This window comes from Molothrus ater, chromosome 9 (genome assembly GCF_012460135.2).
Source record: "Molothrus ater isolate BHLD 08-10-18 breed brown headed cowbird chromosome 9, BPBGC_Mater_1.1, whole genome shotgun sequence".
Classification (NCBI taxonomy): domain Eukaryota; kingdom Metazoa; phylum Chordata; class Aves; order Passeriformes; family Icteridae; genus Molothrus; species Molothrus ater.
Window position 1 is genome coordinate 10,405,669 of NC_050486.2, and position 24,119 is coordinate 10,429,787.

The window sequence follows — 24,119 nt, forward strand, 5'->3', positions numbered from 1 at the left end:
TCAGATATTTAGAACTTCAATCATCACCTTTAAAGCATATTTGTTTGGATGTAAATTTTGGATTAAAGAGTGTTGGATTGCTCCTATTACCCATGTAAAAAGATTAGATCAATTTGAGCAACCAGCCTGAAGTGGTTCTTGCATTTTATGAATCAGAAGAGTGCTTGTTTTTCTGTATCTCTGCAAAGGCATCCCAACTGTTTGTGTTCCTTTCAGGGTGCTGTACCACCAATCCTGGCTGGAGGCAGCTGAAGTGGGAATATGGATAATGTAGTGAAGATGGTTTTCTGTTTCTTCTATCTATTTTGCTTTTCTGATTTCTGCATTTGCTTCAGTGTTATGGTTGTTGTCACCCTGAGCGTGGATAGCTTGTGGGCACACAATTCTACTCATTTATCTGAGATCAGTCACGGATAAAAATATATTTCTAGGAGAAAGTGTTTATTGTAGTCGTGATCAAACTGCTCTATGTTCATTTTGATGGATGTTGATATCCAAATGATCACAGTGCAAACTGTTAGTTTCACTCCCTTTTGATTTAAATTAGGAATGAAATTCTCTCTAATTCTGCCTGGTTGCAAGCAGTCTGATACTTGGATAGAATGTTTGTGTTGCAACCTGCCCTCTCCTCCAGCTGTTTGGGCACAAAACAACCAAATGTTGGTCTGAAGAGGCAGACATACCTGTTACTGGTGGTCCAGTGTTTGGGCTGAGGTTGTTAAACAGCAAATTCACATTTCCTGAGAAATGGGAGCTGTGTGGCTGTGACTGCCCAGGTGGCCATGGAGCAGGAGGGGCCTGCTGGGAAGGAGGCACTACTGAGGCAACTCAACCTAATGCCACACTCTCCCATGTAAGAGTTAGCAGCAAGCAGTTCTGCATGACTCAAAAGAGAGATCCTCATTCCAAAGGACTGGTGACAGTGCAGCTGAGCTTTAAATCTTTATTTTAAAGAGAAAAAGTGCTCAGTGCTCAGCTGCACTGTCACCAGTCCTTTGGAATGAGGATCTCTTTTGAGTCATGCAGAACTGCTTGCTGCTAACTGGAGTTTGCATTCTGTTAAAATGTCTTTGACATGTCAGGGAGGCTTTGTCAGCTCCCTCAGCACCGATCAGACCTGGGAGCCTCTTTGGTTTTCCAGCCCAGATAACGCATGCAGAGGGCTGAAAACTCAGCCAGGTGTTTGCAACTTTGTGCTGCTTTAAGAGTGGAAACAAACGCGGTTCCAGATGACCTTGAGCAGCACTTGTCCCTTCTAACGAGGTAACAAGTCACACCTGTCTTATCCCATCCCTGCTGGGCAGTGGCACAGGTGTTACAGATTATGGAGCTGGAGTCTACATTTTGGGCCATGATTCTCTTTGTCTTTTTCAGTGCATGCAATGCAAAATGGTGAGCTGTCCTGTGGCATGTTCTGCAGCCAGTGGCTGCTCAGGAAAATGCCTGGAATGGCAGACATACTGCCTGCTTCAAGAAAGGTCAATATGCTAATTCACTTTTTTCTTACTGAAACATGCAAATCACTTGCTGGGACTCAATTTCTGAAATGAATTCCCATAACGTGTGTATTAATTCTTTCAGAAATTATTAAAAAGATTTGTGGGATTATTCTGAGCTCAGACAGCAATAAATGTCAAGGTTTTAACTGAGGTGTGGTAACCAGCAATAGTTGTGGACTATCTTGAATAACCATGTTAGTGTTTTGCTCTTGGAAGGCTTTCTCACCCTGGACTATGTGTTGTGGGTTTTTTTTTGCCCCTCACATAAATGTTAATAGTACTTTTAGAGTTCTCTGGTTAAAAAAAAAAACCCAAACAAAAAAATCCCCAACATGTAAAAATCCCCAACATGTTTGAATAGAGAAAACCCCCCAGTTTTTGTATCCTTTTAAGTGATTTTTTTTTGAGAAATTAAGTTTCCAGCACTGCTTCAAAAATCCAAAAAGAAATAACAGCTTTTGAGTTTTAGAGGATATTGTGAACTCTGGTGTTTGTGTTGTCTGGTTATGGAGTTTGTAACACTTGGTAACTTAAAATCACTTGTATTTTCTTAAATTTTGTCTGAATGCTTGTTGGAAGTTATTACATATTTGTAAACATTATTTAAAGTGCTAATAAAATTGAAGTCATTGCAAAGTACTTTAGGGGAGAACAGATGGGAAAACAATATTATGCCATGATGTGTTCTCTATCGTTTCTAGAAGTCGCTGAGAGCATTCTGCTTGAACCTCTTTGAGCGCTCTGCTGTTTGCTGAGTGAAAGGACAAAGGACTGACAATAAGACAGAACATGCCGCTGCGCCGCTCTCTACACCTGCCTGTCGGAGCTGCCTTGTGTGTCGCAGGTGCTGTGTTGATGCCATCCCCGGACGAGCAGACGAGACGAGCAGCCTCACGGCCCGGCCTCGGGAGCTGCCCGGCGCGGGCTGACGGCGGCTGCCCCGCGCTCCCCCTGCAGCGGGGCCGGTGCGGGCGCGCCGGGCTGGGCTGGGCTGGGCGGGCGAGGGGCGGTGGAGCCGCCGGAGCCGCCTCCTGGGGCGGCCGCGGGGCGGGACGGGCCGGCAGCGGCGGCGGCGGGAGGGCGCAGCAGGGGCCGCCGCGGCCGCAGCATCGCGGCGCGGTGGCGGGGATGGAGCCCTGGAAGCAGTGCGGGCAGTGGCTGATCAGCTGCAAGGTGCTGCCGCCCAACCACCGGGTGACCTGGGACACGGCCCAGGTCTTCGACCTGGCGCAGACCCTGCGCGACGGCGTCCTGCTCTGCCAGCTGCTCAACAACCTCCGCAGCCACTCCATCAACCTGAAGGAGATCAACCTGCGCCCTCAGATGTCCCAGGTGAGGCCGCTCCCCCAGCCCCTGTCCGCGCCCTTGGGGCTGCCTGCGGGGTCTCCGCGTGCTTTGCCTTGCGCCTTGTGGCGGCGCGGAGCGGGACCCGCGGGCTGCGGAGCGGGATGCGCCCGCTGCCCGCCTGCAGGGCGGTGAGCGTGGGTCCAACCCGGGGCAGTCCTCGCCGGGCACCTTCCCTGCGCCGTGCGGCCGTTCCAGCCCGGGCTCGGCGCGTCCCGTCCCGGCTGCTGGGACAGGGCGCAGCTGCAGCGCCGGGCCGGCGGCTCCCGAGAGCTCCGTGAGGGCTCGTCGCCCGCAGCCGGAGGCGGCTCGGCAGGAGTCCCTCGGGGCCGTCGTGGGGTGGCCGTGCTAAGGAGAAGTTCCCGCAGTAGTCCCAGGGTCACCATTTTAACATCTGTGTGCGTTACTGTTTAATGGGAGCGGTTACAAATCAAACGACCTCTCGCTTGTAGTTTTTGTGGCTACTCCTAGGGACATTGGTGGGGAGGGAGGGCGGCCGAGGACGCGGGGCCGGTGCGGCCGTGGAGCTGAGCCCGCCCGGAGCAGCCAAGGCAGGGCAGGGGCTGTGGGAAGCGGCGGCTGTAGAAGCCCTGGTAGCTCCAGTCAGCTGCTCTTCCCAGCTTTTTGTGACTTAGAATGGTCAAGTGAATGGAGAGGACTGGTGAGTAACGAGAAATCGTAATCTTGATAGCTGGTTGCCTGTGTAATACTGTTTTTTTTTTGTTAATTCATGCCCTTTTACTTTTGGCTTTTTAAGTTGATATTTGGAATCATTATTTAATACCTAAGTGTAATTCCTAATTCTGCCCTGTTTTAAATGCGTTTTTTTTTTTTTAGTTTGGACTGATGTTTGTTACTGTGACTCATAAAGTTGGCTTCAGATATCGAGATAAGATTATATTAATAATTCACGAAGAGACTATATATACTTGACTTCCTGTCACTGCTTCATGCACACCTATGCGTCGGCAGAGATGGTGGCAGCCAAGCAGATGTTTGGAAGGAAACTAACTTCTGAGCCTGTCATGCGTTTTAAAGCATTGAGAAACAGATACACTGTAACATTTCAGTGTTGTGGTTCTCTTTTTGATTTATAGAAATACAAATTGCCATTCATGTTTATGATGCTAGCAAAAAGCAGTGGAGTGAATCATACTACATTGTCCATGTCTCTGTCGATGTTTGCTTACAAACCCAGTTATTTTATTTCTTACTAATTCTTTCTTTTAGCAGCTATGTCTTACTACTAAGGCAGCGTTTTCTGGAAGCTCAGAGTACAAAAAGGAAAAATGTAGTTCAGCTAGTCAGAGTCAAAGCTCTGAGACTCTTGCACTAGATGTGAATGGTACAAAGGCTATCTCCGTGTACTTGAGAGCTCAAGTGCCTGCTTGAATGACATATGCAGAGGCAATACTTCATCTGAGTGATGGAGCACAAAGGATGGGCCTCTCTGAATGGTAGAAATCCAGTTCAGCTTTTTCTCTGCACCATTACAACTTGTGAGTTTCAGCATTTGCTACACCAGAGTCTTGGTTTATATTTGTGTTTTTTAATGAACTAGAAATGTGTTGTCATGATATTTTTGAGATGGCCAACTCATTGCATCAACTTGAATTCTAGATTAATATTGATTATCTGGACCACTATTACTTAATTTTATTTTTGATGAATTAAAACCATGGTGGTCTCCTGTCTACTGTATCTAAGTTATCAAAATGCTCTGTCTGCTTTGTTAGAACAGTTTTGGGAATCAAGATTAATATTTATTTCTCTAAGTATGTTTGAACTATGGATTATCATTGTAGATCTTGGATTATTTACAAGAGTTGTCTGTCTGCTGTATGCCTGAGGTACCTGCACTGCACAGGGCTGCAGACAGTTCTCTCCACTGGTGCATTTCTCTACCCTACACTGATTTTACCCTTTAAACAAAGGGAACTGTTGTTGGATCAAAATCTATAATGGATAACTCTGTGTAGTGTTGGATTTACTGGGAATGTTACCTTTGTTCTGCGAGTTCAAAATTCGGTGATCTTACTGAGGTTCTGTGAGCTTTTTGGAAAGTGGACACCCTTTCTGCTGGAAATGATCACTCAAGTGTAAATTTCAAAAATTGTTGAAATTTAAATTCTGCCAGTTGCTTGTAAATTGCTGCTGAGAGTGTAAAGAGCTCATAGTAATATCTTCTGGAGAAGTCTCAATGGCTTGAGGATTGGTCAGTTGGTGAGATCTGCTTGGAGTTGTGCCCTAAGCCGTGAGTTTTGTCAGCATAGTACTTGTCAGTAAACTAATACTGCATCAGAGTAGATTTGCATCATAAAGTTGCTGTATCATAGGATCTTGGGGTCTTATAGAAACACTAATTAGCTCACCCTTCCTTGTGGGGTAATGAGTTATAGGCACTGGAGGCAGAGCAGGGTTGGCATTGGGATGGGAATTACCAGAGTCTGTCTGAAGGTGCTGCTGTGCCTGTACTGCTTAGCTGAGCTGCTTGAGCTTCATAGGGCCCTTACCCCTTGTCTTCTAGAACTGAGCTGCAGCTCCTGTACTCCTTGATCTGATGTTGGTTTGTCCCACTAAGTCTCAGAATGGGTCAGGGGACTCTTAGTGCACAGTTCTCAATCCATACAGAGACTGAGAAGGGTGGATGAAGGCTTTGTGAATGGGCCTTATTGAGGGCAGGCTGTTTGATTTTTGGCCTTGTCTCTTACTGCAGTTGATGTTTGTCAGGCCTTGCTCTATGGACCAAGTTTTCATGTCTTGGGGGCTACTTACAAATGCAGCAGTTCCAAAGAACAGGAAGGTGAGAGGTGATGCCTCAGGCAGACCTAGGAGTAGGCGTCAGTCATCTGATGAAAGTATCAAGTCTTTTAGATATTTATTTTTTCAGAATAAATGTGGCAGATTACACATCAATGATCTGTCAGCTTTGCCTGGTAGCCCTTGGTAACCCTTTATAAGCCACATCAAAAGTGCAGAGGGATTGTGGCTAGTGCTGTGGTGCCAGATGCTGCTTTTTGGTGGAGCCTGGTTCAAACAGGTGTGCTGTTGCTTTGCTGGGGCAGGAGCAGGAACTGAGATTGATCAGCATTGCAACAGAATGTGCTTGACCAGATGGCATGGGCTGTCTTTTATGGGCTGGCTAGTATGGGGAACCACATGCCTTTGTCCCATCACCAGCCATGCACCTTGTGCCATAGTTGTTCTTGTGAGTGGGCTGTTTTATGTGTTTGAGATCTGTGGATTCTGCCCCTTTACCTTTTTAGAGATAATGCCTGTACAAGAGAAATGTCTCAGTGGCTTTAGGGTGTAAAACACCAGGGTTTGAACCTTTTGAATGCTTGCTGTTTTCATCTGCATTACTGTATGTTTATGAAAATATGTATATTTCTTTGGTGGAAGTTGTCCTTTGAAGAGCTGAAGCTGATTCAGTCAGTTACACTTTCTAGGAAGAGAGCCTCAGATATTAAAAGTATAAACCTTGCATATATAAAAGCTAAGCAACATTGAGTCTTTCTGTTCTGGATTGCTAACTCAGTGCTGCCAGGCTCCTGTCTGAGAAGCTGATATGTCTTGGAGAGGTCCCCTGTGAAAAATTACACATGGGCTTTGTATGAGGTTGGAAATTCAGGTTCAGGGACATGCATGTCCAGGGTTTTTTTTTTTCACTTTGAACAGAACAAGAAAATGTTGGTTCTATTAAGAAGGCTCAAACTCACTTTGCTGTTTGAGCTCCCACAAGCTAACAACTTGAGTTACTTTAACCTGTGCACGTGTGCCATCAGAGAAGGAAATGTAAGAGATGGATCAAATAATACCTTTTGGCCTTTTACTGTAGGGGAGCCTGCCTGGTTCAGTTAGTGTTGTGAAAGTGCTGTTACTGCAGGCACCAAACACTTCAGCACTAGCTGCTGGGAATGGAGCTAGAAGAGGGAATTTGCTAAATGAGAAAGGGAGGTGTGACTGTTGTGCTGGCGTGTTGCAAGGTTCCCCTGAAGTGGAGCATCAGTCCCTGGTGACAGAGGATGGAGCACTGAAGCTCAGTGTCTGTGTCTTCAGAGCTGTTCACTGTAGTCGTTCACTTGCCTCAGATGCTGTCTCTTGGCAATGTAGGCTGGTGAAAGTTATAAAAATAGAAGTGATCCATATCAGAAAGTACTAATCCTAATGTTTAATCATCATCAGACAAGAATTTAAGTAATTGATCACCAGAAATGTAAAACCTAAACCAATGGATTATGACAGATTTGCGGAAAATGTCATCTGTTTAATGCTTATCTTTTATCTTTAATACTTTGCAAGGTAGTTTTGAAACGGTTTTTGCAAGGCATTTAGTTAACTTGTGAGAGATTGCAAAACAGGAAAACAGCACTTAATGCAATACTGCCATGGGAGTTTACCTAAAGGGGATGCTGACATAGATTAAATATCAAAAATAACTATTTCTTATTATTCTAATAAAAATAAACAAAATACCCCTCACTTAGTATTAAAAGTTCAAATACTTTCTAATTTTAGGGAGTTACTTTTTTGGTGTGACCCTATTGTCCAAAGGAAGTTGGTTATCTTGTCATTCATGTCATAATTTGGTGGTGACAGAGCTTTTGTGCAGGGGTTTACTTTTCTTGATTCCAGTGGTATCAGATAGTCTCAGGATGTGGGTGTGCTGTGTGAGACAAGCCTCCCTGTTTCCTCTGATACTGCCTTTGCCTTGGAGCTTTCCCTTTCCCCCCAGCTGACAACCCTGGTCTCCTGCCCTGAGTGTGGACCCCCTGTGTAAGCTCCCTGCAGGTGGCTGTGCTGTGTTTGCTTGTTATGTTACATGCTAGGAAGTACCACAAAGCAGCAGTTTCAGAAAAACTGTGTTAATCTAAATGTAAAACTTCTTGGGCTTGAACAAGGGTTTAGAAACTGGTTCAGTTTTGTCAGTATTTAACTGCCCCCTATTCTTGAATTCTTTGAATCTTACTGTATATTCACATACATTTAAAATAATTCAGTTGTTTTAAAAATATTTTTTTCACTTTTCAAATGTTTTCAATCTCTTTGCTTACTTACTGGTACTCTGGTCCACTTAACATCTCCATCACATTTATTTTTATGATTCATTTAAATGAAAACTACATTGGCTGTAAGATATATTATCCAGAAAAGGTATATTTATCATTGTGTAAGTTATGTGTACATATGCATATCTTACATGTGTTGGACTTGGTAAAATATTTTAAATAAGTATTTGTTCAAAGCAAAACCTTAATATGACCTCTGTTTTGTTCTAAGAAAAGACTGATGAAAAAGTAGTGACCTGGTTTTTCTAGGTAATTCTTCCTACCTTAAGAAGGTGAGGAAAATAGCTCTTGAAAACTGATGTAATGATTTTAATTAATTCACATTGTTTCTTTTTTGTCAGGGGGAAGGGAAAGCTGTAGTTGTACTCTATGGTAAAGCTTATTTTACATGTTATGTTTATTGTATAGTTATTAAATGCAGCATATGCATCTTGCCAAGAGGTGTCTCAAATGTTCCCTTCTGCACAAAATTTTGGTGTGCTGACAGCTATGTAATGGATTAATAGAAAAAATATTAGTGCTGGTTTCTCACAGAGGCTGTAGCATCTGCCAGCAGTGGATGATATGAATTAATGTCTGTGTATGGCAGGCTGCTGTGTCATGTGGGAAAAGCCAAGTTTTTTTCAGAGCCTTGTCTGACAAAGGTGGGAGACCCATGACAATGGCAAGTTGAAGAACTGCTTATGAAAAGAAGTGAATCACAAGGGTTAGAGAAGAGAGATATGTATATAAAAAGTAGGAGGATATAATCAAGGGAAACAATATTAACTACAGAGAATGGTCAGTCATAAGAATTTAGGCAGCTGGTTTGAAAAGGGTATCAGCAAGCAAGACGCTTAAGAATTTTGATATTTATTGCAAGATAAGTACAAAAAACCAATCTGGATATGCTGTGTTACTCTTCAATGATAATGGCTAATGGCTTTATCAATGCTGGCATGCCAGTCTCTGCTGTAACATGCTGCCTTAGGCCTGTGAGGTGCAGGAGGTTGTTTGCCAGGCTGCAGCACTGCACATCAGGCTGGGTTAGCAAAAGCCAGCAGTACAGCTGGTGCATTGGGAGATAGAGGGTCTTGGGTTTCTCACATGCATCTCCTTCTGCTCTCCTTTGAAGGTCAAAAGAGTTGATGAAGTCATAGTTGTAAAGAAGGAAATACAGAGTGAAAGGAGAGAAAGGGCTGCAAGGCAGCTGCAGGGGATGGGGGGCAGAGCCTGCAGGGAGAGTGTGGTGCATCCATCCTGGCCATGGCAGCAGGAGCTGGCATAGCTGAGCCTGGCTGGCACTGGTCTGGGTGCTGGGGAGCAAGCAGGGTTAATGGGAGCAGCAGCTGGCAAGCTGGTGAGAGGCACGGGCTCCAAGGGCTTCCAGAGCACGGTTTGATCTTGGTGAAACAGAGGTGACCCTTCTGCTGAGGTAATGCTGGCTCCTGGACCAGCAGCTGACCCAGAGGGGAACAGGACAAGTGTGTGTGGCTGCAAAGGAAAGCCGCTGGGGTGTGCTCCCTCTGTGTGCTGCCACATGCTGGGGGACAGGGCAGCAACTGGCCAGAGCCGAGTGTGTCACCGAGTGTGTCACCGCCTGGAGCAGGCAGGGAAGTCCTGGCTCGTGCCCTGATTGTGTGGGTGTCTGAGTACAGAGGAAAATGTACTGTTTTATTAGGTCACTGACAATTTAATCTTCTTTAAGTTTTACTGAGGTGCCAGTTTTTGCACTTGTTCCCACAATACTGAAATTGTACCTCCAATTCTTTAAAGACCAAGCTGAACCAAGTCCCCCATCAGAAACCTTTGATTTTTTTCTTTCTGTTGCTGTGAAACAGCATTGCAGTACTTCCATCTCATTCCATAATACTTCATAGCAATGTTTAGCACTACCTTACATTCTATTATTTCAGTATTTAAAAAATTCAGTTTCACAGAGGAATATGAATTGATGTGCAGTTTATCAAATGGCTCTTAATTTCTTCCCCTGCACTTTTTAGTGTACTTGGCATCATCTGGAGCTACCTTTTCTTTCCTCTTATTTTCCTTTGACAAGTCATGTTTAAGACTTGAGGCATTGTGAAATACCAGCTGTTTGCTAAGATTTATGATGTGTAAAATGCAATCTGAACTGACATCTTTGATTTTTTATATTTAAGAGAAAGATGTTCTCTCAAAGCTCAGTGAGTGCTATTGGCTTCAGTTACCACATTGTCAAGTGAGAATATATCTTTTGGAAAAATATGGGTCAATAACCCTTTCTGTCATCCTATACTGAATGTCAATAGTGAATGTCTTGGTAACATGAAACACTGAAGGACTATTAGTAGGATATTTGTTTCTTTGTATATTCATAACATGAAACATTAGATACAAATTGCATACTATGGAGGTATTGTAGCAATTTGTATAAAAGCCACTCATGTATTGTTTAAAATGTTCTTGCAGACCTACTGGTATGGTTCAGCTGTCTTATATTACAGTCCAAAATATTTTTGGCCTTTACTTTCATTCATAATTTTATTTTATAATTGGTTAATAGGTATTCAGTTAATCTGTCAGTACTTCTTTTTCTGCTCATTCGATTCCTGAAACTTAGTTTAAATCATATAGAAATTATAGTATGATTGCCTTGCAGAAACAAACAAGGAAAAAAAAAACCAACAAAACAAAAAAAAGCCAAACAAATAAAAAAACCCACAGAAAATACATTGTTGCTTTAATTGAATATTTTCTGGAAAAAACTCCAATTAACCCGAACCAAAAACTACCAACAAAGCAAGGCATTTTTAAAGCATATTTTAACTGGTAAAGCTTAGCAGAACAAGATTATTTGTATTTCCAAAATCCTTAGATATGCCCTTTAATCCTTGGTGCCATCAAATTTACCTACTTGTTTCTGAGTTGTGTAATGGTATGTGCTGCATAATCTGTACTTAGGGTGTTTTGTACCATTGCTTGTTCCTTCATTCACACTGTTTCTACATGGAAAGAAGCCTGAGAGTCAACTAAAATAGAATGATTAGAACTTGGCCCTTAATGTTAATTGTCAAAGCAGTCTGACTTCACTGTTTTGCAGGAAATTTGATGCTTTAAGAGATGAACATGTTATTCTGCTTGCACATGGTTGAAACTAAGATACTGTAATAATTATAGCATCATCATAGCTTGTATAATTCTTTGTGCTCTGCTTGTGTATTAGCAGCCAAAATTTAAATTGTACTTATGTACTCCAGTGAGTGACTTTAAATTCCCATCAACTTCTGCCTCAGGTAGCAGTGATGCCTTCTATCAGCTGATAAAAGGCCATGAGGGCCATGGTATTTTTCCCTCTGAATTGCTCAGGATCTATGAATAAGGATGTCTGATTCCAGCACAGAGAAGGTTAAAGGCAGATGGAGAACCACACCTTCTCTGCACTAATGTCCCCTCAGATTTTAGGTGTCTCTGATGGAGGAATGGTGATGACATAGTGCTACCATGTGAGTTGTAACTTGAAGTGAACGCTCATTAATCCCACTTAACTCTGTAGGATTTAGATCAAGATTTGAATTTCTTTTTCCTGGAAAAAAGTAGTGTAGGAGAGAACACCAGAGAGAATGTTCGAATTATTGCTATTGCCTGCAGCATCTTTCACTCTCAAAATAGAAAGAGTGAGACTCTGAAATACCCTTTCAGGCTGCTGCCTTTGGGCTTATGGTCAGTTGATGTGTGGTTGGTTGGAAATGGATTTCTGCCAAGCTTTTAAAACCTAACTTATTTTGAGGCAGCTATTTTAAAAGCCTCTTCATCCTACTTTGTGGCTCAAATTTTGCATTTCACACTAGTACTAGTTTTGCTAAATTGTGTGAAGTTGTTTCCGGAAATATTTAGGTTTCACTTTGTCTTAATGGTTTACCCTTTGCGTATGCGCACAAAGTGTGTCAGGTCAGCCCATGTTCTCTTCTGAATTGGGAACTTCTTATTTTTAAACATTGTTGAAAAGTTCTGCTGAGCGCTGACTTTCCACTTTGCTTTTTTCTCTTTTTTTTTGTGTTTGGATCTCGCTTAATTTTTGGATGCTTGATTTGAAGAAACAATTTTTGGGCCATACCCCAGAAGGCTTGTTTGGGATGTGTGTGTGTCCTCTTAGCAGCAGTGTTTGGTTTGACTGAATTCTTGGAGTGTTTTTAAAAGTGCAGAACATGTTAAAATCTTAAGTGATTTTTAACAGGTGTGTCATGTCCTGAGGTTTTATGGGAGTCCCAAGCAGGGTTAACTTGAGCCATTTGGTTTTGATTTCTGCCTGTCCTGATCTTTGTTCTCTCCATCACAGAGGGCAGTGCACATTTACCCACCACCACTGTGCCTTGATGTTAATCACTACAAGTAGTCATGAGAAAGTTATTCAGGGTCTGTGTTCATTCACTTTGCATTTGTGGTTGGCAGCACTGAATATGGTGATGCATCTTCTCTGTGGATTGTGCTGAGGCCGCTGGTTTCACTGCAAGTATGCTGAACAGATGGCACTCTTTGTAAAGCTGAGGTTTAACTCCCCAATTGTTCTCAGTGATGCCTTCAAGCAATATTGTTGGTTAGAAGGACTGTGCCTCAGAAGGTACTGGTAGCTACTGGTACTGTGCTGTTGCAGGTTTTGTGAAGCTCTTTGGAAGTGACTCCTGTAATCCTATTGGAATGCCTCTGTAGTTGTATCATAGCCCTGTAGTTTCCCTTTCTGCTGAAGATCCTGGTGAAATGATGAGCTGAGATGAAAGGCTTGTGGGTGATGGGAGAGTGTGGATTCAGGGATAGCTGAGCCCTGCTGGCTACAGGGTGGGCTGCACTTCATGAGAAGCTCCTGAGAAGCACACTGGAAGGTATTTCAAATTTGTATGTCTTCCCAGCTATAATTGCTCAGATTCATAGACCCCTGGGGAATCTGCTTAAATTAAGCAATCTGCTTTCTCTTTTCTGAGAATGTGGGTTTTTGTAGCTTGGAAGCCCCATAGTGCATCAGGTTATTTCAAGAGCACAAGCTCTAGCAATATTAATGGAATGTGAATTATTCTCTAGTGTTAAAAAACCTGCTATGAATTTAAAAAAAATTATGCAATTAAAAAAATTATGAATTATTTGCCATGACCAATGGGAGAAACATAGGAAAACAACAATTGATTAACAAGTCCTGAAACAAGAGGGGGAATGTACTATGTAACACTGTCTCTTAGCACACCTTACAAGAAATAAACCTGAGGGGTGGATCCTTCCATCAGCAGTATTACAGTACTTGTGAGTGCATATGGCCTCTGCTTAGCAATGAAAGGCTTAGACATTCTTTTTTGGGGCAAAATTGCTGTCTTGGTGGGGTTTGTCTGTGTAGGTCTTCTAAAGGTAGTTGTTACATTAATAAAGGACTTGTTCCCTCTGGCACAGAACCTGTGTCCATTTCCATGCAATGGAACGGCTTTTTAAAAGTGTCTGTCTAAATCTGAGGCCCAAAATGCAGAACCACAAATATATTTTGCTAAATGTTTAGGTTGGAAATAACTCCTAAGTTATGTATTTTTTAATTCCAGTGAGAAACAAGTGATTTCATCTAATCTTCTGTCTATTCTAAAATTTGTGGTGAAGCAGTTCAGCAGGAAAGTTAGCCCTGAAAATGCCGTTCTTGGAAGATGTTTTTAAAACTATTTGGAAAAGAAATGGAGTAGTATTCAGCTTTTTTTGTTTTGTGCTCATGAATATTAGAGCTTGACCTCAAAATCCAGTGTTTCAATAAAGTCATGTTAAAGTTTAATGAACTTAAAATGCCTTTCATCTTGATTTGAAAGGATAGCAGAATTTGAAATGTTAGGGCTTCTGTAGAATATTTCATTTTCCTGATGGGTCTGCTAGTGACAACCTTTTTCCGATCTTCCCTGTTTCTCATATTTTTCTATCTTGACTCAGGTGATGTGATGTCACCTATCAGAAACCCAGACTGCTCTGTGATTATTGAGAAGTACTGCTGTGATGGGTCTGGGGTTTTTAAAATTATTACTGTTTTTCCCACCTTTCCTTCTTGTCTATAATTCTCATTTGTTTTGACTCGTCTGTTCTGCAGCGTGTTTGTGCCCTGTCCTCTCAAACTGGTCTGTATTACTTTCACCTTCTACATTTGCCTTCCCCTCCCACTTGTATTTTCTTTTCCTGCCAGTGCATCTGTTTCCTCCTTCACTTCATTCCTGATGCTTTTTCTTCCGTTCAACTGTTTCCCCTCCCCTTCCCTGTTGTCTCTGCTGTTCCTGTTGGCCTCATCCCTCTGCAGATTGTCTGAAATCTGTTTCCTACATGGTTAAGAGCGCGTCTCCTCCGGAAGCTGCGTGCATGAGGGAGCTGGGCACAAAGGCTCTGGTGGAAGTTGTGCTTTTAGGACCAGTGAAAATGGGATTCAAGGGACCAGACAGTGCTTGACCAGCCATCTCATGTTGGGCTATTTCAAACTGCTTTTCAGTGACTACTTTTGGTAAATGGTGATTGCTTTGCTTTCACCTGTTATTTTAAAAGTTTCTGCTGCCTCCCTGTTGGAGTCAGAGCTTTGCAACATATGTGAGCGTGTCCCCAAAATTATTTTGCTTTGTTCCAGGTGTTTTGGGCAGATCACTCTGGTGGAGTGATGAGGATAAAAGCTAGTGCTGGCAGCCTGGAGGGTGAATCAGACTGCAAACTTGTTCTTTTCAAAGGCAGAAGCTCTTGATTTCTGCCCTTGTCACCAACCTCTGGAGATTTGTGCCACCACACCAGTGCTTAAGCAATATTATTCTGTGGCTGTGTCCTGAGGAGCAGGTGGGGATGGAATGGTAGTTATTTTTAACTACTTCTCAGATTGATTTTCAAGGTTGCTTGCAAGGCAGAAATAGCCAGTCCTGCTAGCCAGCATGTTCATCCTGCATCTCCTTTGTGTTGGAGATGTCTCCTCCTGTGTTGGACATCAGTCTCAGTGGTTTCTGTGTCTTTCCAGTGAGTTCCACTCACTCTTCAGAGGCTGATAGACATGATAATTATGTTTTTGCTTCCCAGACTCACTATTTACATTCAAAGTGAGACAACCACTACACTGAGTATCTGTATTGTGAGATAGAAGCTGCTACACAATGATGTCCCTGAGGGCTTACCTTCATAGTAAACAGTTTGTTTCTTCAGGTTTCTGGGGTCTTGCTTGTTTGTTCTCCGTGGATAGACACAGTCTTCATATCCCTGGTATAATTCAAGGAAGTTGTGTGCAGGAAAGTGGGTGATGCCCAGCTGGTTATGCCATGGAAGTGGACGTGCTGTCAATGAAAGCTCGAGAAGGTCAAGGCATCGGTGACCAGTAACTGTCCTGTAAATGTGCACCTTCTGTCTTGGTTTGTTCATGTATTTCTCCACTTGAGGCTGAAGCAGCTCAATGTTACCATTTGTGATTTATTTTTTAAAAGCTTCTTATGGGACTATATGAAATTATTTTCATGCAGTTTCTTGGTTTAATGGAGAACATACATTTGAACAGTAATTACTGTCATACTCATCCCTTCATGCTAGCTGGTGTTATGGTTTTTCATTATAATTTGAAGTACTAGAGCAGCTTTAAACTATTTGTTTCACAATGAGATACTGATGAGAACTTAATCCAGGTCAATGATTTTTGTACTTTAGTATTGGATCTTAATCCAGGTCAGTGATTTTTTTACTTTGATATTGAATCTTTCATAACTTGTGAATAACTTGTCTCAGATACCTTTTCAGAACTGAAACATGCTGCTGTGAGGAAGTGGCTTTTGCTCAGTTTTCTATCGTGCTTTCTTCATTGTGAAGTCTAGCCTCCTCTTTTATGCTTCCTTTAACTTGCTTTACTGTATGTAATTGTGAGAATGACTTTAACTAGGGAAATGCCTTTTAAAATTTGTTCTCTAATCATATTCTTTTTCAACCATTCTAATTTCTCTGTATTTTCTTGCCAATTATTAGTGTTCCCAGTGGAAAATAAACTAGGGATCTTGAGTGTTTATAGAATTCACTGTGAGGACACATGATGAGCAGATAATTTGTGTGTGGTGTTTTTTTCTCTCCCTCAACTGGCTTTGAAATGGGTAGGGTTTTTTTTAATAAACTTTCAAGTTTTCATAATAGTAGTCACTGAGAAAAAGTGATTTCCATATTGTTCTGTTAGGAGGTCCTTGGATTTCCTGTGCATGTTCTTGAGTGTCCTCTATTGCAAACAAAAAATTACCACATTTAGTAGACAGTAACTTGACTTGTTTTGACAGATAAGGGAATGGGACAATTTACTTTTTGCTAGTTCTCTGCAGCTGTCAAAAAAATTAATCAGAAATACCCTTGAGTGGCAAGGCATACTGGTATTGAAAAGGGAATGTCATCTGAACCGCAGTTTATTGGTCCCCCTGCCATGCTTAGAGAGTCATTTTCTCTGTGAATTACAGAGAGCAGACTTGTGCAAACTTCAGGTTGTGTTTATTGATGGCAGGGTGTACTCCTGACAGAATTTAGGAGGTGTGTGGGTGCCCTGTGTCTCCTCCAGAGAGAGGGAGAGAAGAGCTCTGTTCTGCCTGGGGAGACTCTGGAACCAGCTGGGAAGATGTGAGTAGAGAGGCCGTGGGAGAGTTTGTCATGAATTGTGTGTGGAGGTGTTTTTGTCCTGATGGGGTGGGCTCTCACTGGTGGCAGATCTGGACGGATTTTGGTGGTGCTGTGAGTCATATTTGGAGGCTCTCTTGGGTCAGTTGTGTGTGGCACAGCTGTTTGCAGCGGAACAATGAGTCACAGGCTTGTGAGTTTCCAGTCCTTGCTGAAGAACGTACCCACATAGCTGCTCTTGTGGTTTCATTTAGAAATAAGTGAGCAGTGCAAGAGTTGAATAATTAGACTGACTAGGTCAAGTACTTACTGTATACTGATTTCTGGGGTTTTTTAAGAATACATATTGAGAAGTGGAATGTTATTGTCATAAATAGAAAAATGCTTGTTTCTGAAAAAAGTGAACAGGATCTGAATACTAATATTTCCTATAGCCAGAAAATTAGTTGCAAGGGTCTATTCTAATTGTTTTGCCTAATTACTCTCCTGTCCTTGTTTCACATAACCTCACTTACTCTGATCTATTAAAAGACTGTTGCTGAATATTTTTTCTGTCTAGTTGTTCACACTAAAATATCATCTTGCAACAAATCAAACAAGTTTGTCTTCTGCTACGTGGACTCCATGCTGCTATTCTGCTCATCTGGCTTAAAGGCAAGAATTAGCCTTGCAGTGTTGTTGTGTCCGTTTTTCTGGAAATCGCTGTCATTGCTTCTGCAGTGCTGAGACCTGTTTCCATAGAGAGGCAGAGAAAGATCTGTCATTGTTATAAATTCCCAGTTACAAATTGCATATGTATTGATTTTGTTTTTCTTTCTAATCTTGTCTCAATAAGCTATTATGCCTTTTAGACTATAGTCACTAATCCAGGATCACACTGTTTTATTTAGATTTCATTTTATTTAGCTGATTAGTCTGTAGAACAAAACAATACTAAACAAAACTAGACATAAAATGAGGTTTTCTAGACAAAATCTAGACATTCTTACAGCTTAGCTCCAACATTTACATTCAATGTTATTTTAAAAAACCACCTAAGGAACCATTTGTGTTGAAGTGATGTTCTGTTAGGCAATTAGTAAACTGATGCTTGTGCAGAGGCCTGGAAGCATGTTACAGCAGCTGCTTGTACTGCTTCTGTATGTGTCCTTTTGTATAACAGGATAGAAAAAATATTTGCCTACCGCTCGCAGGCAGATGCTTTCACTGTCCCTATATTAGATTGTATGTTTTCCTTTATGCATGCATCAGTGCTAAAACCAGTTATGGGTTACTGCTCATGCAGAAACTTTTAGCCGTGACAAGAGTGACTGTTGGTTTTTATGTAGATTTGTGTAAATAGCCAGTATCTTGCTGTGATTTTGGTGTGCCTCTTTAAACTGAATGTTATTGATGATACAACATTTAAGATGACAGGGACATATTTATACAACCAACTTAAATTGTGTTGTGCTATCACTCACACACTGCTGCTAAATTATAGAATATTTAATTAATTCTACATGTATGAGCATCTTAGATTTTAATCGGATTAATTTTATGAATAAAACAGGATCCAGCTCTCTTCACTAAGTTCAAAAGACCAGCAGAGCACTGAATGAGGACTTCCCAGGTTAGTGGTTCTCTGGTTGCCTTGGTAGATTAGTTTTTCTGGTACTGTTGTAAATTTCTTGTAAATTTAAGGGAAGTGAAAATACAAGTGTGAAAGTAATGGTAATAATTTACACAGCCCTTCTTTCAGGAATGAGGAATACCTTTTACAGGTGTTTTTAAAATGCTTCAAGAAATGTGCTTTTCATGAGGTCACCAATATGTGTAGTGTTGTTCTGAAGTCATTCAGCTGTGAGTCAGTAGCATAAAGACTGGGATGAGTTCTTCACTTTACATTGATCCTTAACATAGTTCGTCTACGGACACTTGGAATAATGTGCCAAAACTCAAAGCACATTGTACTTTAATAATTAAAATTATTATTTTGGTGCAATATTCTGTAGTTCTCTTCCCAAGGGGATTGTGAAGCAAGAGTGGAAACATGTGTGGCAAGATACTTGTACTTGACAAGGTATTGGTGGCAGGGTGCCCTGGGTGGTTATTGAGGTGGGGTTTTCATCTTCTGCCCTGTGCTCTGAACAGCTCCTCCTGGGCTCCATCAGCACCCCACCATTTTTGCAGTCTAAATCACAGGAACTGCCAAGATACAGTAACAGCAAAGCTTCTGCAGTATGGCTGGGGGCCTCTTGCACTGCTGAGGGGTCTAGTCTTTGTGGCATCTGAGGCGTGGGGCTCTGGGGAGACACTAAGCTTGCTCTGCATCTTGGGCTTCATGCTGCTCTCTTGTTGAAAAGGCAGCTTTCCTGTGTGTTTTTTCATGGTCTCCCATGGACTTTACCTGCTGAAGAGCAGCATATCTAGTCACAATTGCATTGGGCTCTTTACTGAGCCTGCCTTCATGTTGTTTATAATGAGCTGTTTGAAACAACCATCTATGTTATGGTTATTTAAGAACAGTTTTCTTAGTTGGATTGTAGAAAAATATGATATTAGTATCTTAAGACTCAGCACATAGTATTGTTCAGTAATGCAGACTTCTCACTGGTGCTTACATACTCCATTTGAAACCCTGTATCAAATTGCTCAGCAGACTAAGAGTCCAGATGATGCTAAATTATCCTCTGCTGCTCAGGTTCCAATGTATTTGGTTTATTCACAATTTGATTAATTTAGGCTATTACAAATACTCGTGCTCTAGGATTTTAATTTTTTTCTTCTTTTCATATTTTTCTAAATCCTCATTCTCATGAGACCATGCTCATTTTTATTTTACTCTGTGAGATTCCAAATTGACATTCTTTGAAATGTAGTTTGGGACCATTTCTTGGTGTACCTTAACTGTTATTGTGAGACCAAGGTATCAGTTCATTTAGCTGTCACATGAAATGGGATACATATAGAGGTGACAGATGAATTTCTATGAGCATCCACTTGCCTCTGCTGGGATGATCACAGCTGTTAATTCATTCTTGTGGAAGTAGGTATTTATGCAATTTTGACACATCTCCCACACATTTGTGTTGCCTTCAATGATGTGTTTCATTTTGGCGGGCAGCTTGGAGTGAGTGAATGCAGCCTTTTAGACAGCAAGTGCCTATGATGGTGTACAAGTGGAATGTTTTATGTCCACTTAACCTTTCTTTCACTGTTTGTCAGCCTTCTTCAGGAAGCAAGCCTACTGCAGTTTCACAAAGATTCATCTGTTTTTAAGTTGGTGGTGTAAATGAAGATTTTAAAACTTACCAATTCTTGTGTTATACAGATACTTCACTTCAATCCCCTAATTAGGAGGGTTGCATGTCACTGAACAAATGAAGTGCAGTTTGCCTAACACTAGCTGGATTTCAGAGTGTCATGGTGGGAAACAGTTGTGGGTAAAAAAAATGTTAGTTCTAAATTTTTAGATGTGTATTTTAATTGCCTGTTCCCTCAGAATTTTTGGGAGTTGAGAACTCTTAATGGTTTTGTGTGCTATTTATCACAGGAATTGCAGCTGTGGATCAAACCACTGTTTCATCTACTTCACCATTGGCATCCAGACCAGATTGTTCAGAATAGTAGTCTGTTCCCATAGGGAGCAGTGGAGGATGTAGTAACCCAGGGAATTTTGCAAAATGCATGTGCTGAAGCTTGTTTGTGCCCCAAACATTCATTATGCTGTTATGGCTCATTATGCCATTGTAGTCTGCTGCATAAACCACAGTACTCCAGTAATCTGTAGTTGTGGTCTTCTGTTTTAAGAAGGATGTAATGAAATGAAAGACGTTCAGACAAGGGCAGTAGAGGTTTTCGATTGTATTAAACAAGCAATTGAAAATGAAGAATTTGTCAGCTTTTGGCAAGAGGCAACATAGGGAGGGAGACTAAGAGAGGCCTAGAAAAGCGAAGATTATTTGCTATCCTTTCTAGTGTGGAAACAGGGGTTGTCCAGTGGAAGTGCTAGGTAGCACTTTTGAGATACCACTGTATGGCACTCAATGCAGGAAGGATGGCATTTGGTGGCAGGTCAATATGTTGAAGCTCCAGAGAACATCTCAAGTAAATCTAAAATGTAAAAGGGTAGTCAACTACACTATCCAGCCACTGAGTTTTCACCTCCAATCCTGCAAATTGACTTTTGGAGTTTATTTTCAGTTCATGGCTATTCCCACTGGTTTGTGGTTTGGGCTTCTGGATTTATCTGTTGTACTTAATTGACTTGCAATCCTTGAAGTATTCTCTGAATATATTGGAAACCCCTGTCCTTGCCATGGAGAGAATGGTCTAATAAACTGCAAACCTGAAGTGACACACCAGCTAAAATAGAACAGTGGGTTTTTAAAATAGGTAACTAGAGGACAGCTAGATTCATATTGGGCAATTTGTAGAGGGCTGTACTTGCATCCTTAAGGTCTTGTAGGAATTTATTCCATGACCTTAAGAGTTTGGAAAAGAATACACATATGCAATTTGAGAAAACATTTCAAGTATTTAATGAATGATGCATGTTAACAGTAAAGAGTGTTAATAAGAATATTGTTCCTTCCTCGTGGAAATCAAAGACCTAGTACATTATCTGTATCTGCTGGTAAGAAATGCAAAAACATAGGAGTTATTTGGGCTAGATTTACCTTTAATAGGAGCTGACAACCCTGTGTAGGTTGTCAGCACCCCCCTCCCCTCCCCAGGTGTGTTGAATTTCCATGCAGGATTTAGTGCTGACAGCTTTTGAGAATCCAAGTGCTCAGAAAAGAACAAGTTAGTACATGCTAACTTAAACATGCCCTTGAACCCACACTGTAGGTGTTTGTAAAGGGATTACATAGTCGAGGTCCAGGTCTGGCTTGTAGGGGCTGTGTTCAGGGCACTACAACCACAAGTTATTCACCAGGAAGATCCAGCTGAGATGGTGAATTCAGTGGTGCTTACTTTTAGGTGGGGGGTAGAAATAAGCAAAAGGGATTTTGTTCCTGTAATGGAGCTGAAGTCAGGTGTGGATCCCCCAGTGAATTCTCTGCCTTTAGCCCATGTGTCACACCAGGCAGCTTTGTGTCACACCTTCATAGGGCTCCTTCAGGACTCAGCCCAACATTTATTTCCCTTGCACAGGTATAGGGAAAGTAAGAGGTTGTCTTGTGTTGTTGTGCTTATGTTAGAGACTTTGTAAAACCAAGCACAGTCATGAATAAAAGATACCAAGATACAATGGAAGCAGCTCTTTCATGTGCCAAGCTAACATCATGGAACAGATTTGTTGGGTGTTCTCTTGCACAGATGTGAAGATCTGTGTTTCATACTGTTGCTGTAAGGTTTTTCATGGTTTCAGTGTGAATATAATTTTTGTTTTGTCTGACTGTAAAAGTGTTGAGAGCTAATTAGTTTGAGGCTTTGCATTCCTTTTGCTGTTTAATGTATTAGATAGGCTGGAGGCTTTAGGGTTCCCCCTGCCCTACTATAAGTTGAACTCCTTTAGGTTTTGGGGTTTCTGAAAACTACTAATTTTTCATCAACTAGGTTGAAATGTTAAGTGTTTAGAAAGCTTGTGTTGGGACCAAAGACAATACATCCAAGAAGGAAATCAGTGTCCTGAACAGTTTTGTCATTTACAGAGGCAGTTTTCCATGTCACAATTTTAAGTACACCTTATGGGACAGTTACTACGGTCTTATTTTAAATGGCACTTTCATAAACAGTTTTGCCTGCAGCATTTTAACACCAAAATTTTAACACATTATTTTCTTGTGTTTGGCTTTTATTTCATGTCTCACACAATCAATCAAGTATTTTATTATTTCAGTGCTCTTTGCTCCTGGATTTCTTTTAGTCTATTTTGATTTTCTTTTTAAAGCTTTTTAGTGGTGTCTGCCCTGTTCCTTTTCCTGGAGTCCTCTTTTCATTTCCTTGTTGTTGTCTTCCTCTTGAGACTATTTTCCATGTTCCCTTTCCCCTCGTTTTTGCATTTGCTTGTAAAACACTCAGATCTTTCTTGTGCTTCACGTGGTTAGTACTGTGTTCCAGCTGCTGTTTTTTTGACAAGATACTGCAGAGTAGATTTAGTTAAGTCTTGCTAGTGGGGAACAGAGGGCTACTCTAAAAACTGCTCTTTGCAACACGGTGTTGTCCTGAGTTCTCCCATCCTGTCTCTTGCCAATTACTCTTAGGGAATTCCTTAGTGGGGGCTTAATGGTCTAAGTATTCCCATATATTGCCAGTTTCATGGCTTGTGGGAGCACTTGACTTCAGGGACACAGAGAATTTCAATGTTTCTTTGCTCTCACCAATGCTTTAATGCCAAGGGGAGAATTAGTAATGTATAAAAAGTCTTGAACTTCTTTCCCTGCCCTCTATTCACTCTGTATCAGTATTAATAGAAGTGGAGCATCCTTTGTGCTTCCTCAGCTTTTTCCAAGTTTCAATTTCCATTTTCTTTCTTTGAAGCACAGAGAAGAGCAAACATACATAAACAAAACTTCATACTCAAGCCAAAATGCAATAGACACAATTGAATAGTAGTCAGTTAGGAATTTTAAGAGCTCTCCTATGAATATTTAATTACTACATTAATTGAGCAAATAAAGAACATGCTATTAATATTCACACAGTGTTAGCAGTGGTTCAGAGGAATTTTATAGTTCATGCAGCATCTTATGTTGTGCAGGCCTTCAAAGAATCCCCACATCTGGAAGGGTAATAACACTATAGGTCTCCCTGGCTGTTCCTTAATCCTGTGAATTAAGGTCTCTCTTCTTCTTTGCAAAGCACATTTCCTAATTTCCTAGTAAAATGCTTCAGTTATGTAATGCTATCAGAACCTCAAGCAACTCTACAAAGAGCTCAGTGTGCTGTCTCCTCCATATTTATTAGTGTACCTGCTTTGTGGCTTTTTGAGAGCAAAGTTTGGGAGGTATTTAACATTTGCTTGGCTTGCTTCTGCTTAGGGCTTTAGAAATATTGATCCTCTGAATGATTAAGGTGGTTTGCTGAGCAAGAGGTCAAATGCAGAACGTAAAACTGAATTCCTTTGATGTGAGTGACGTGCTCTTCCTGTGTGTGTTAGTTTCTTTTTTAAATGTAATTTGCAAGTTAATAGATTTTATCTAAGAGTAAGAAAAAGAAGAATGCTTACTTGCCTGCTAGCTTCCATTTGCTTATTGAAAATAGGAGCACTCATCCTCTTGTGTTGTCTTGCTCTGTAAATTCCTTATGGCCCTTTTGCCTTCATTTAGTAAGACTCTGGCTTTAAAGGTTTTTCCAAGAAAAGCTGCACACACATGAAGAAGAAAAATGTTACAAATGCCATTCCCGAGTCTGACATTGCTCTTTTCTCTCTTGCTGGCTTATGAAACGACATTAATAGATGTTGAATTAAGACTTCATCAGTGGGTCCATACTTCATTCACTTAGAAATCATTACAGCTATTTTTTACTGCATATAGTGATAATTACTCCTTTTGGCAGAGCAGAACTAATCTAATGTACTTTGGCTGCTGAAATCTGTGAAGAGCCAGGAATGATTTCTGTGTTGAATTGTTAACCCTGACTGTACAATTCTGTCAATATCCCAGTGGGGCTTTGTCTGTTTATCTAGTAATCTGGTGTTAAT

General features: G+C 41.3%; 1 protein-coding gene across 2 annotated transcripts in view; it reads left to right on the plus strand.

Moving 5' to 3' along the window:
• Positions 1-2,573: 2,573 nt before the first annotated feature.
• VAV3 (vav guanine nucleotide exchange factor 3) overlaps positions 2,574-24,119 on the plus strand; it is a 147,062-nt gene continuing 125,516 nt past the window's right edge. Inside the window, exon 1 of one of the 2 annotated variants that reach the window (XM_036387985.1) lies at positions 2,574-2,831. In XM_036387985.1, coding sequence (XP_036243878.1) covers positions 2,628-2,831 — 204 coding nt within the window. In that variant the 5' untranslated portion in view covers positions 2,574-2,627. The remainder of the gene's footprint in view (positions 2,832-24,119) is intronic. The other variant, XM_036387986.1, reaches the window with a different exon arrangement.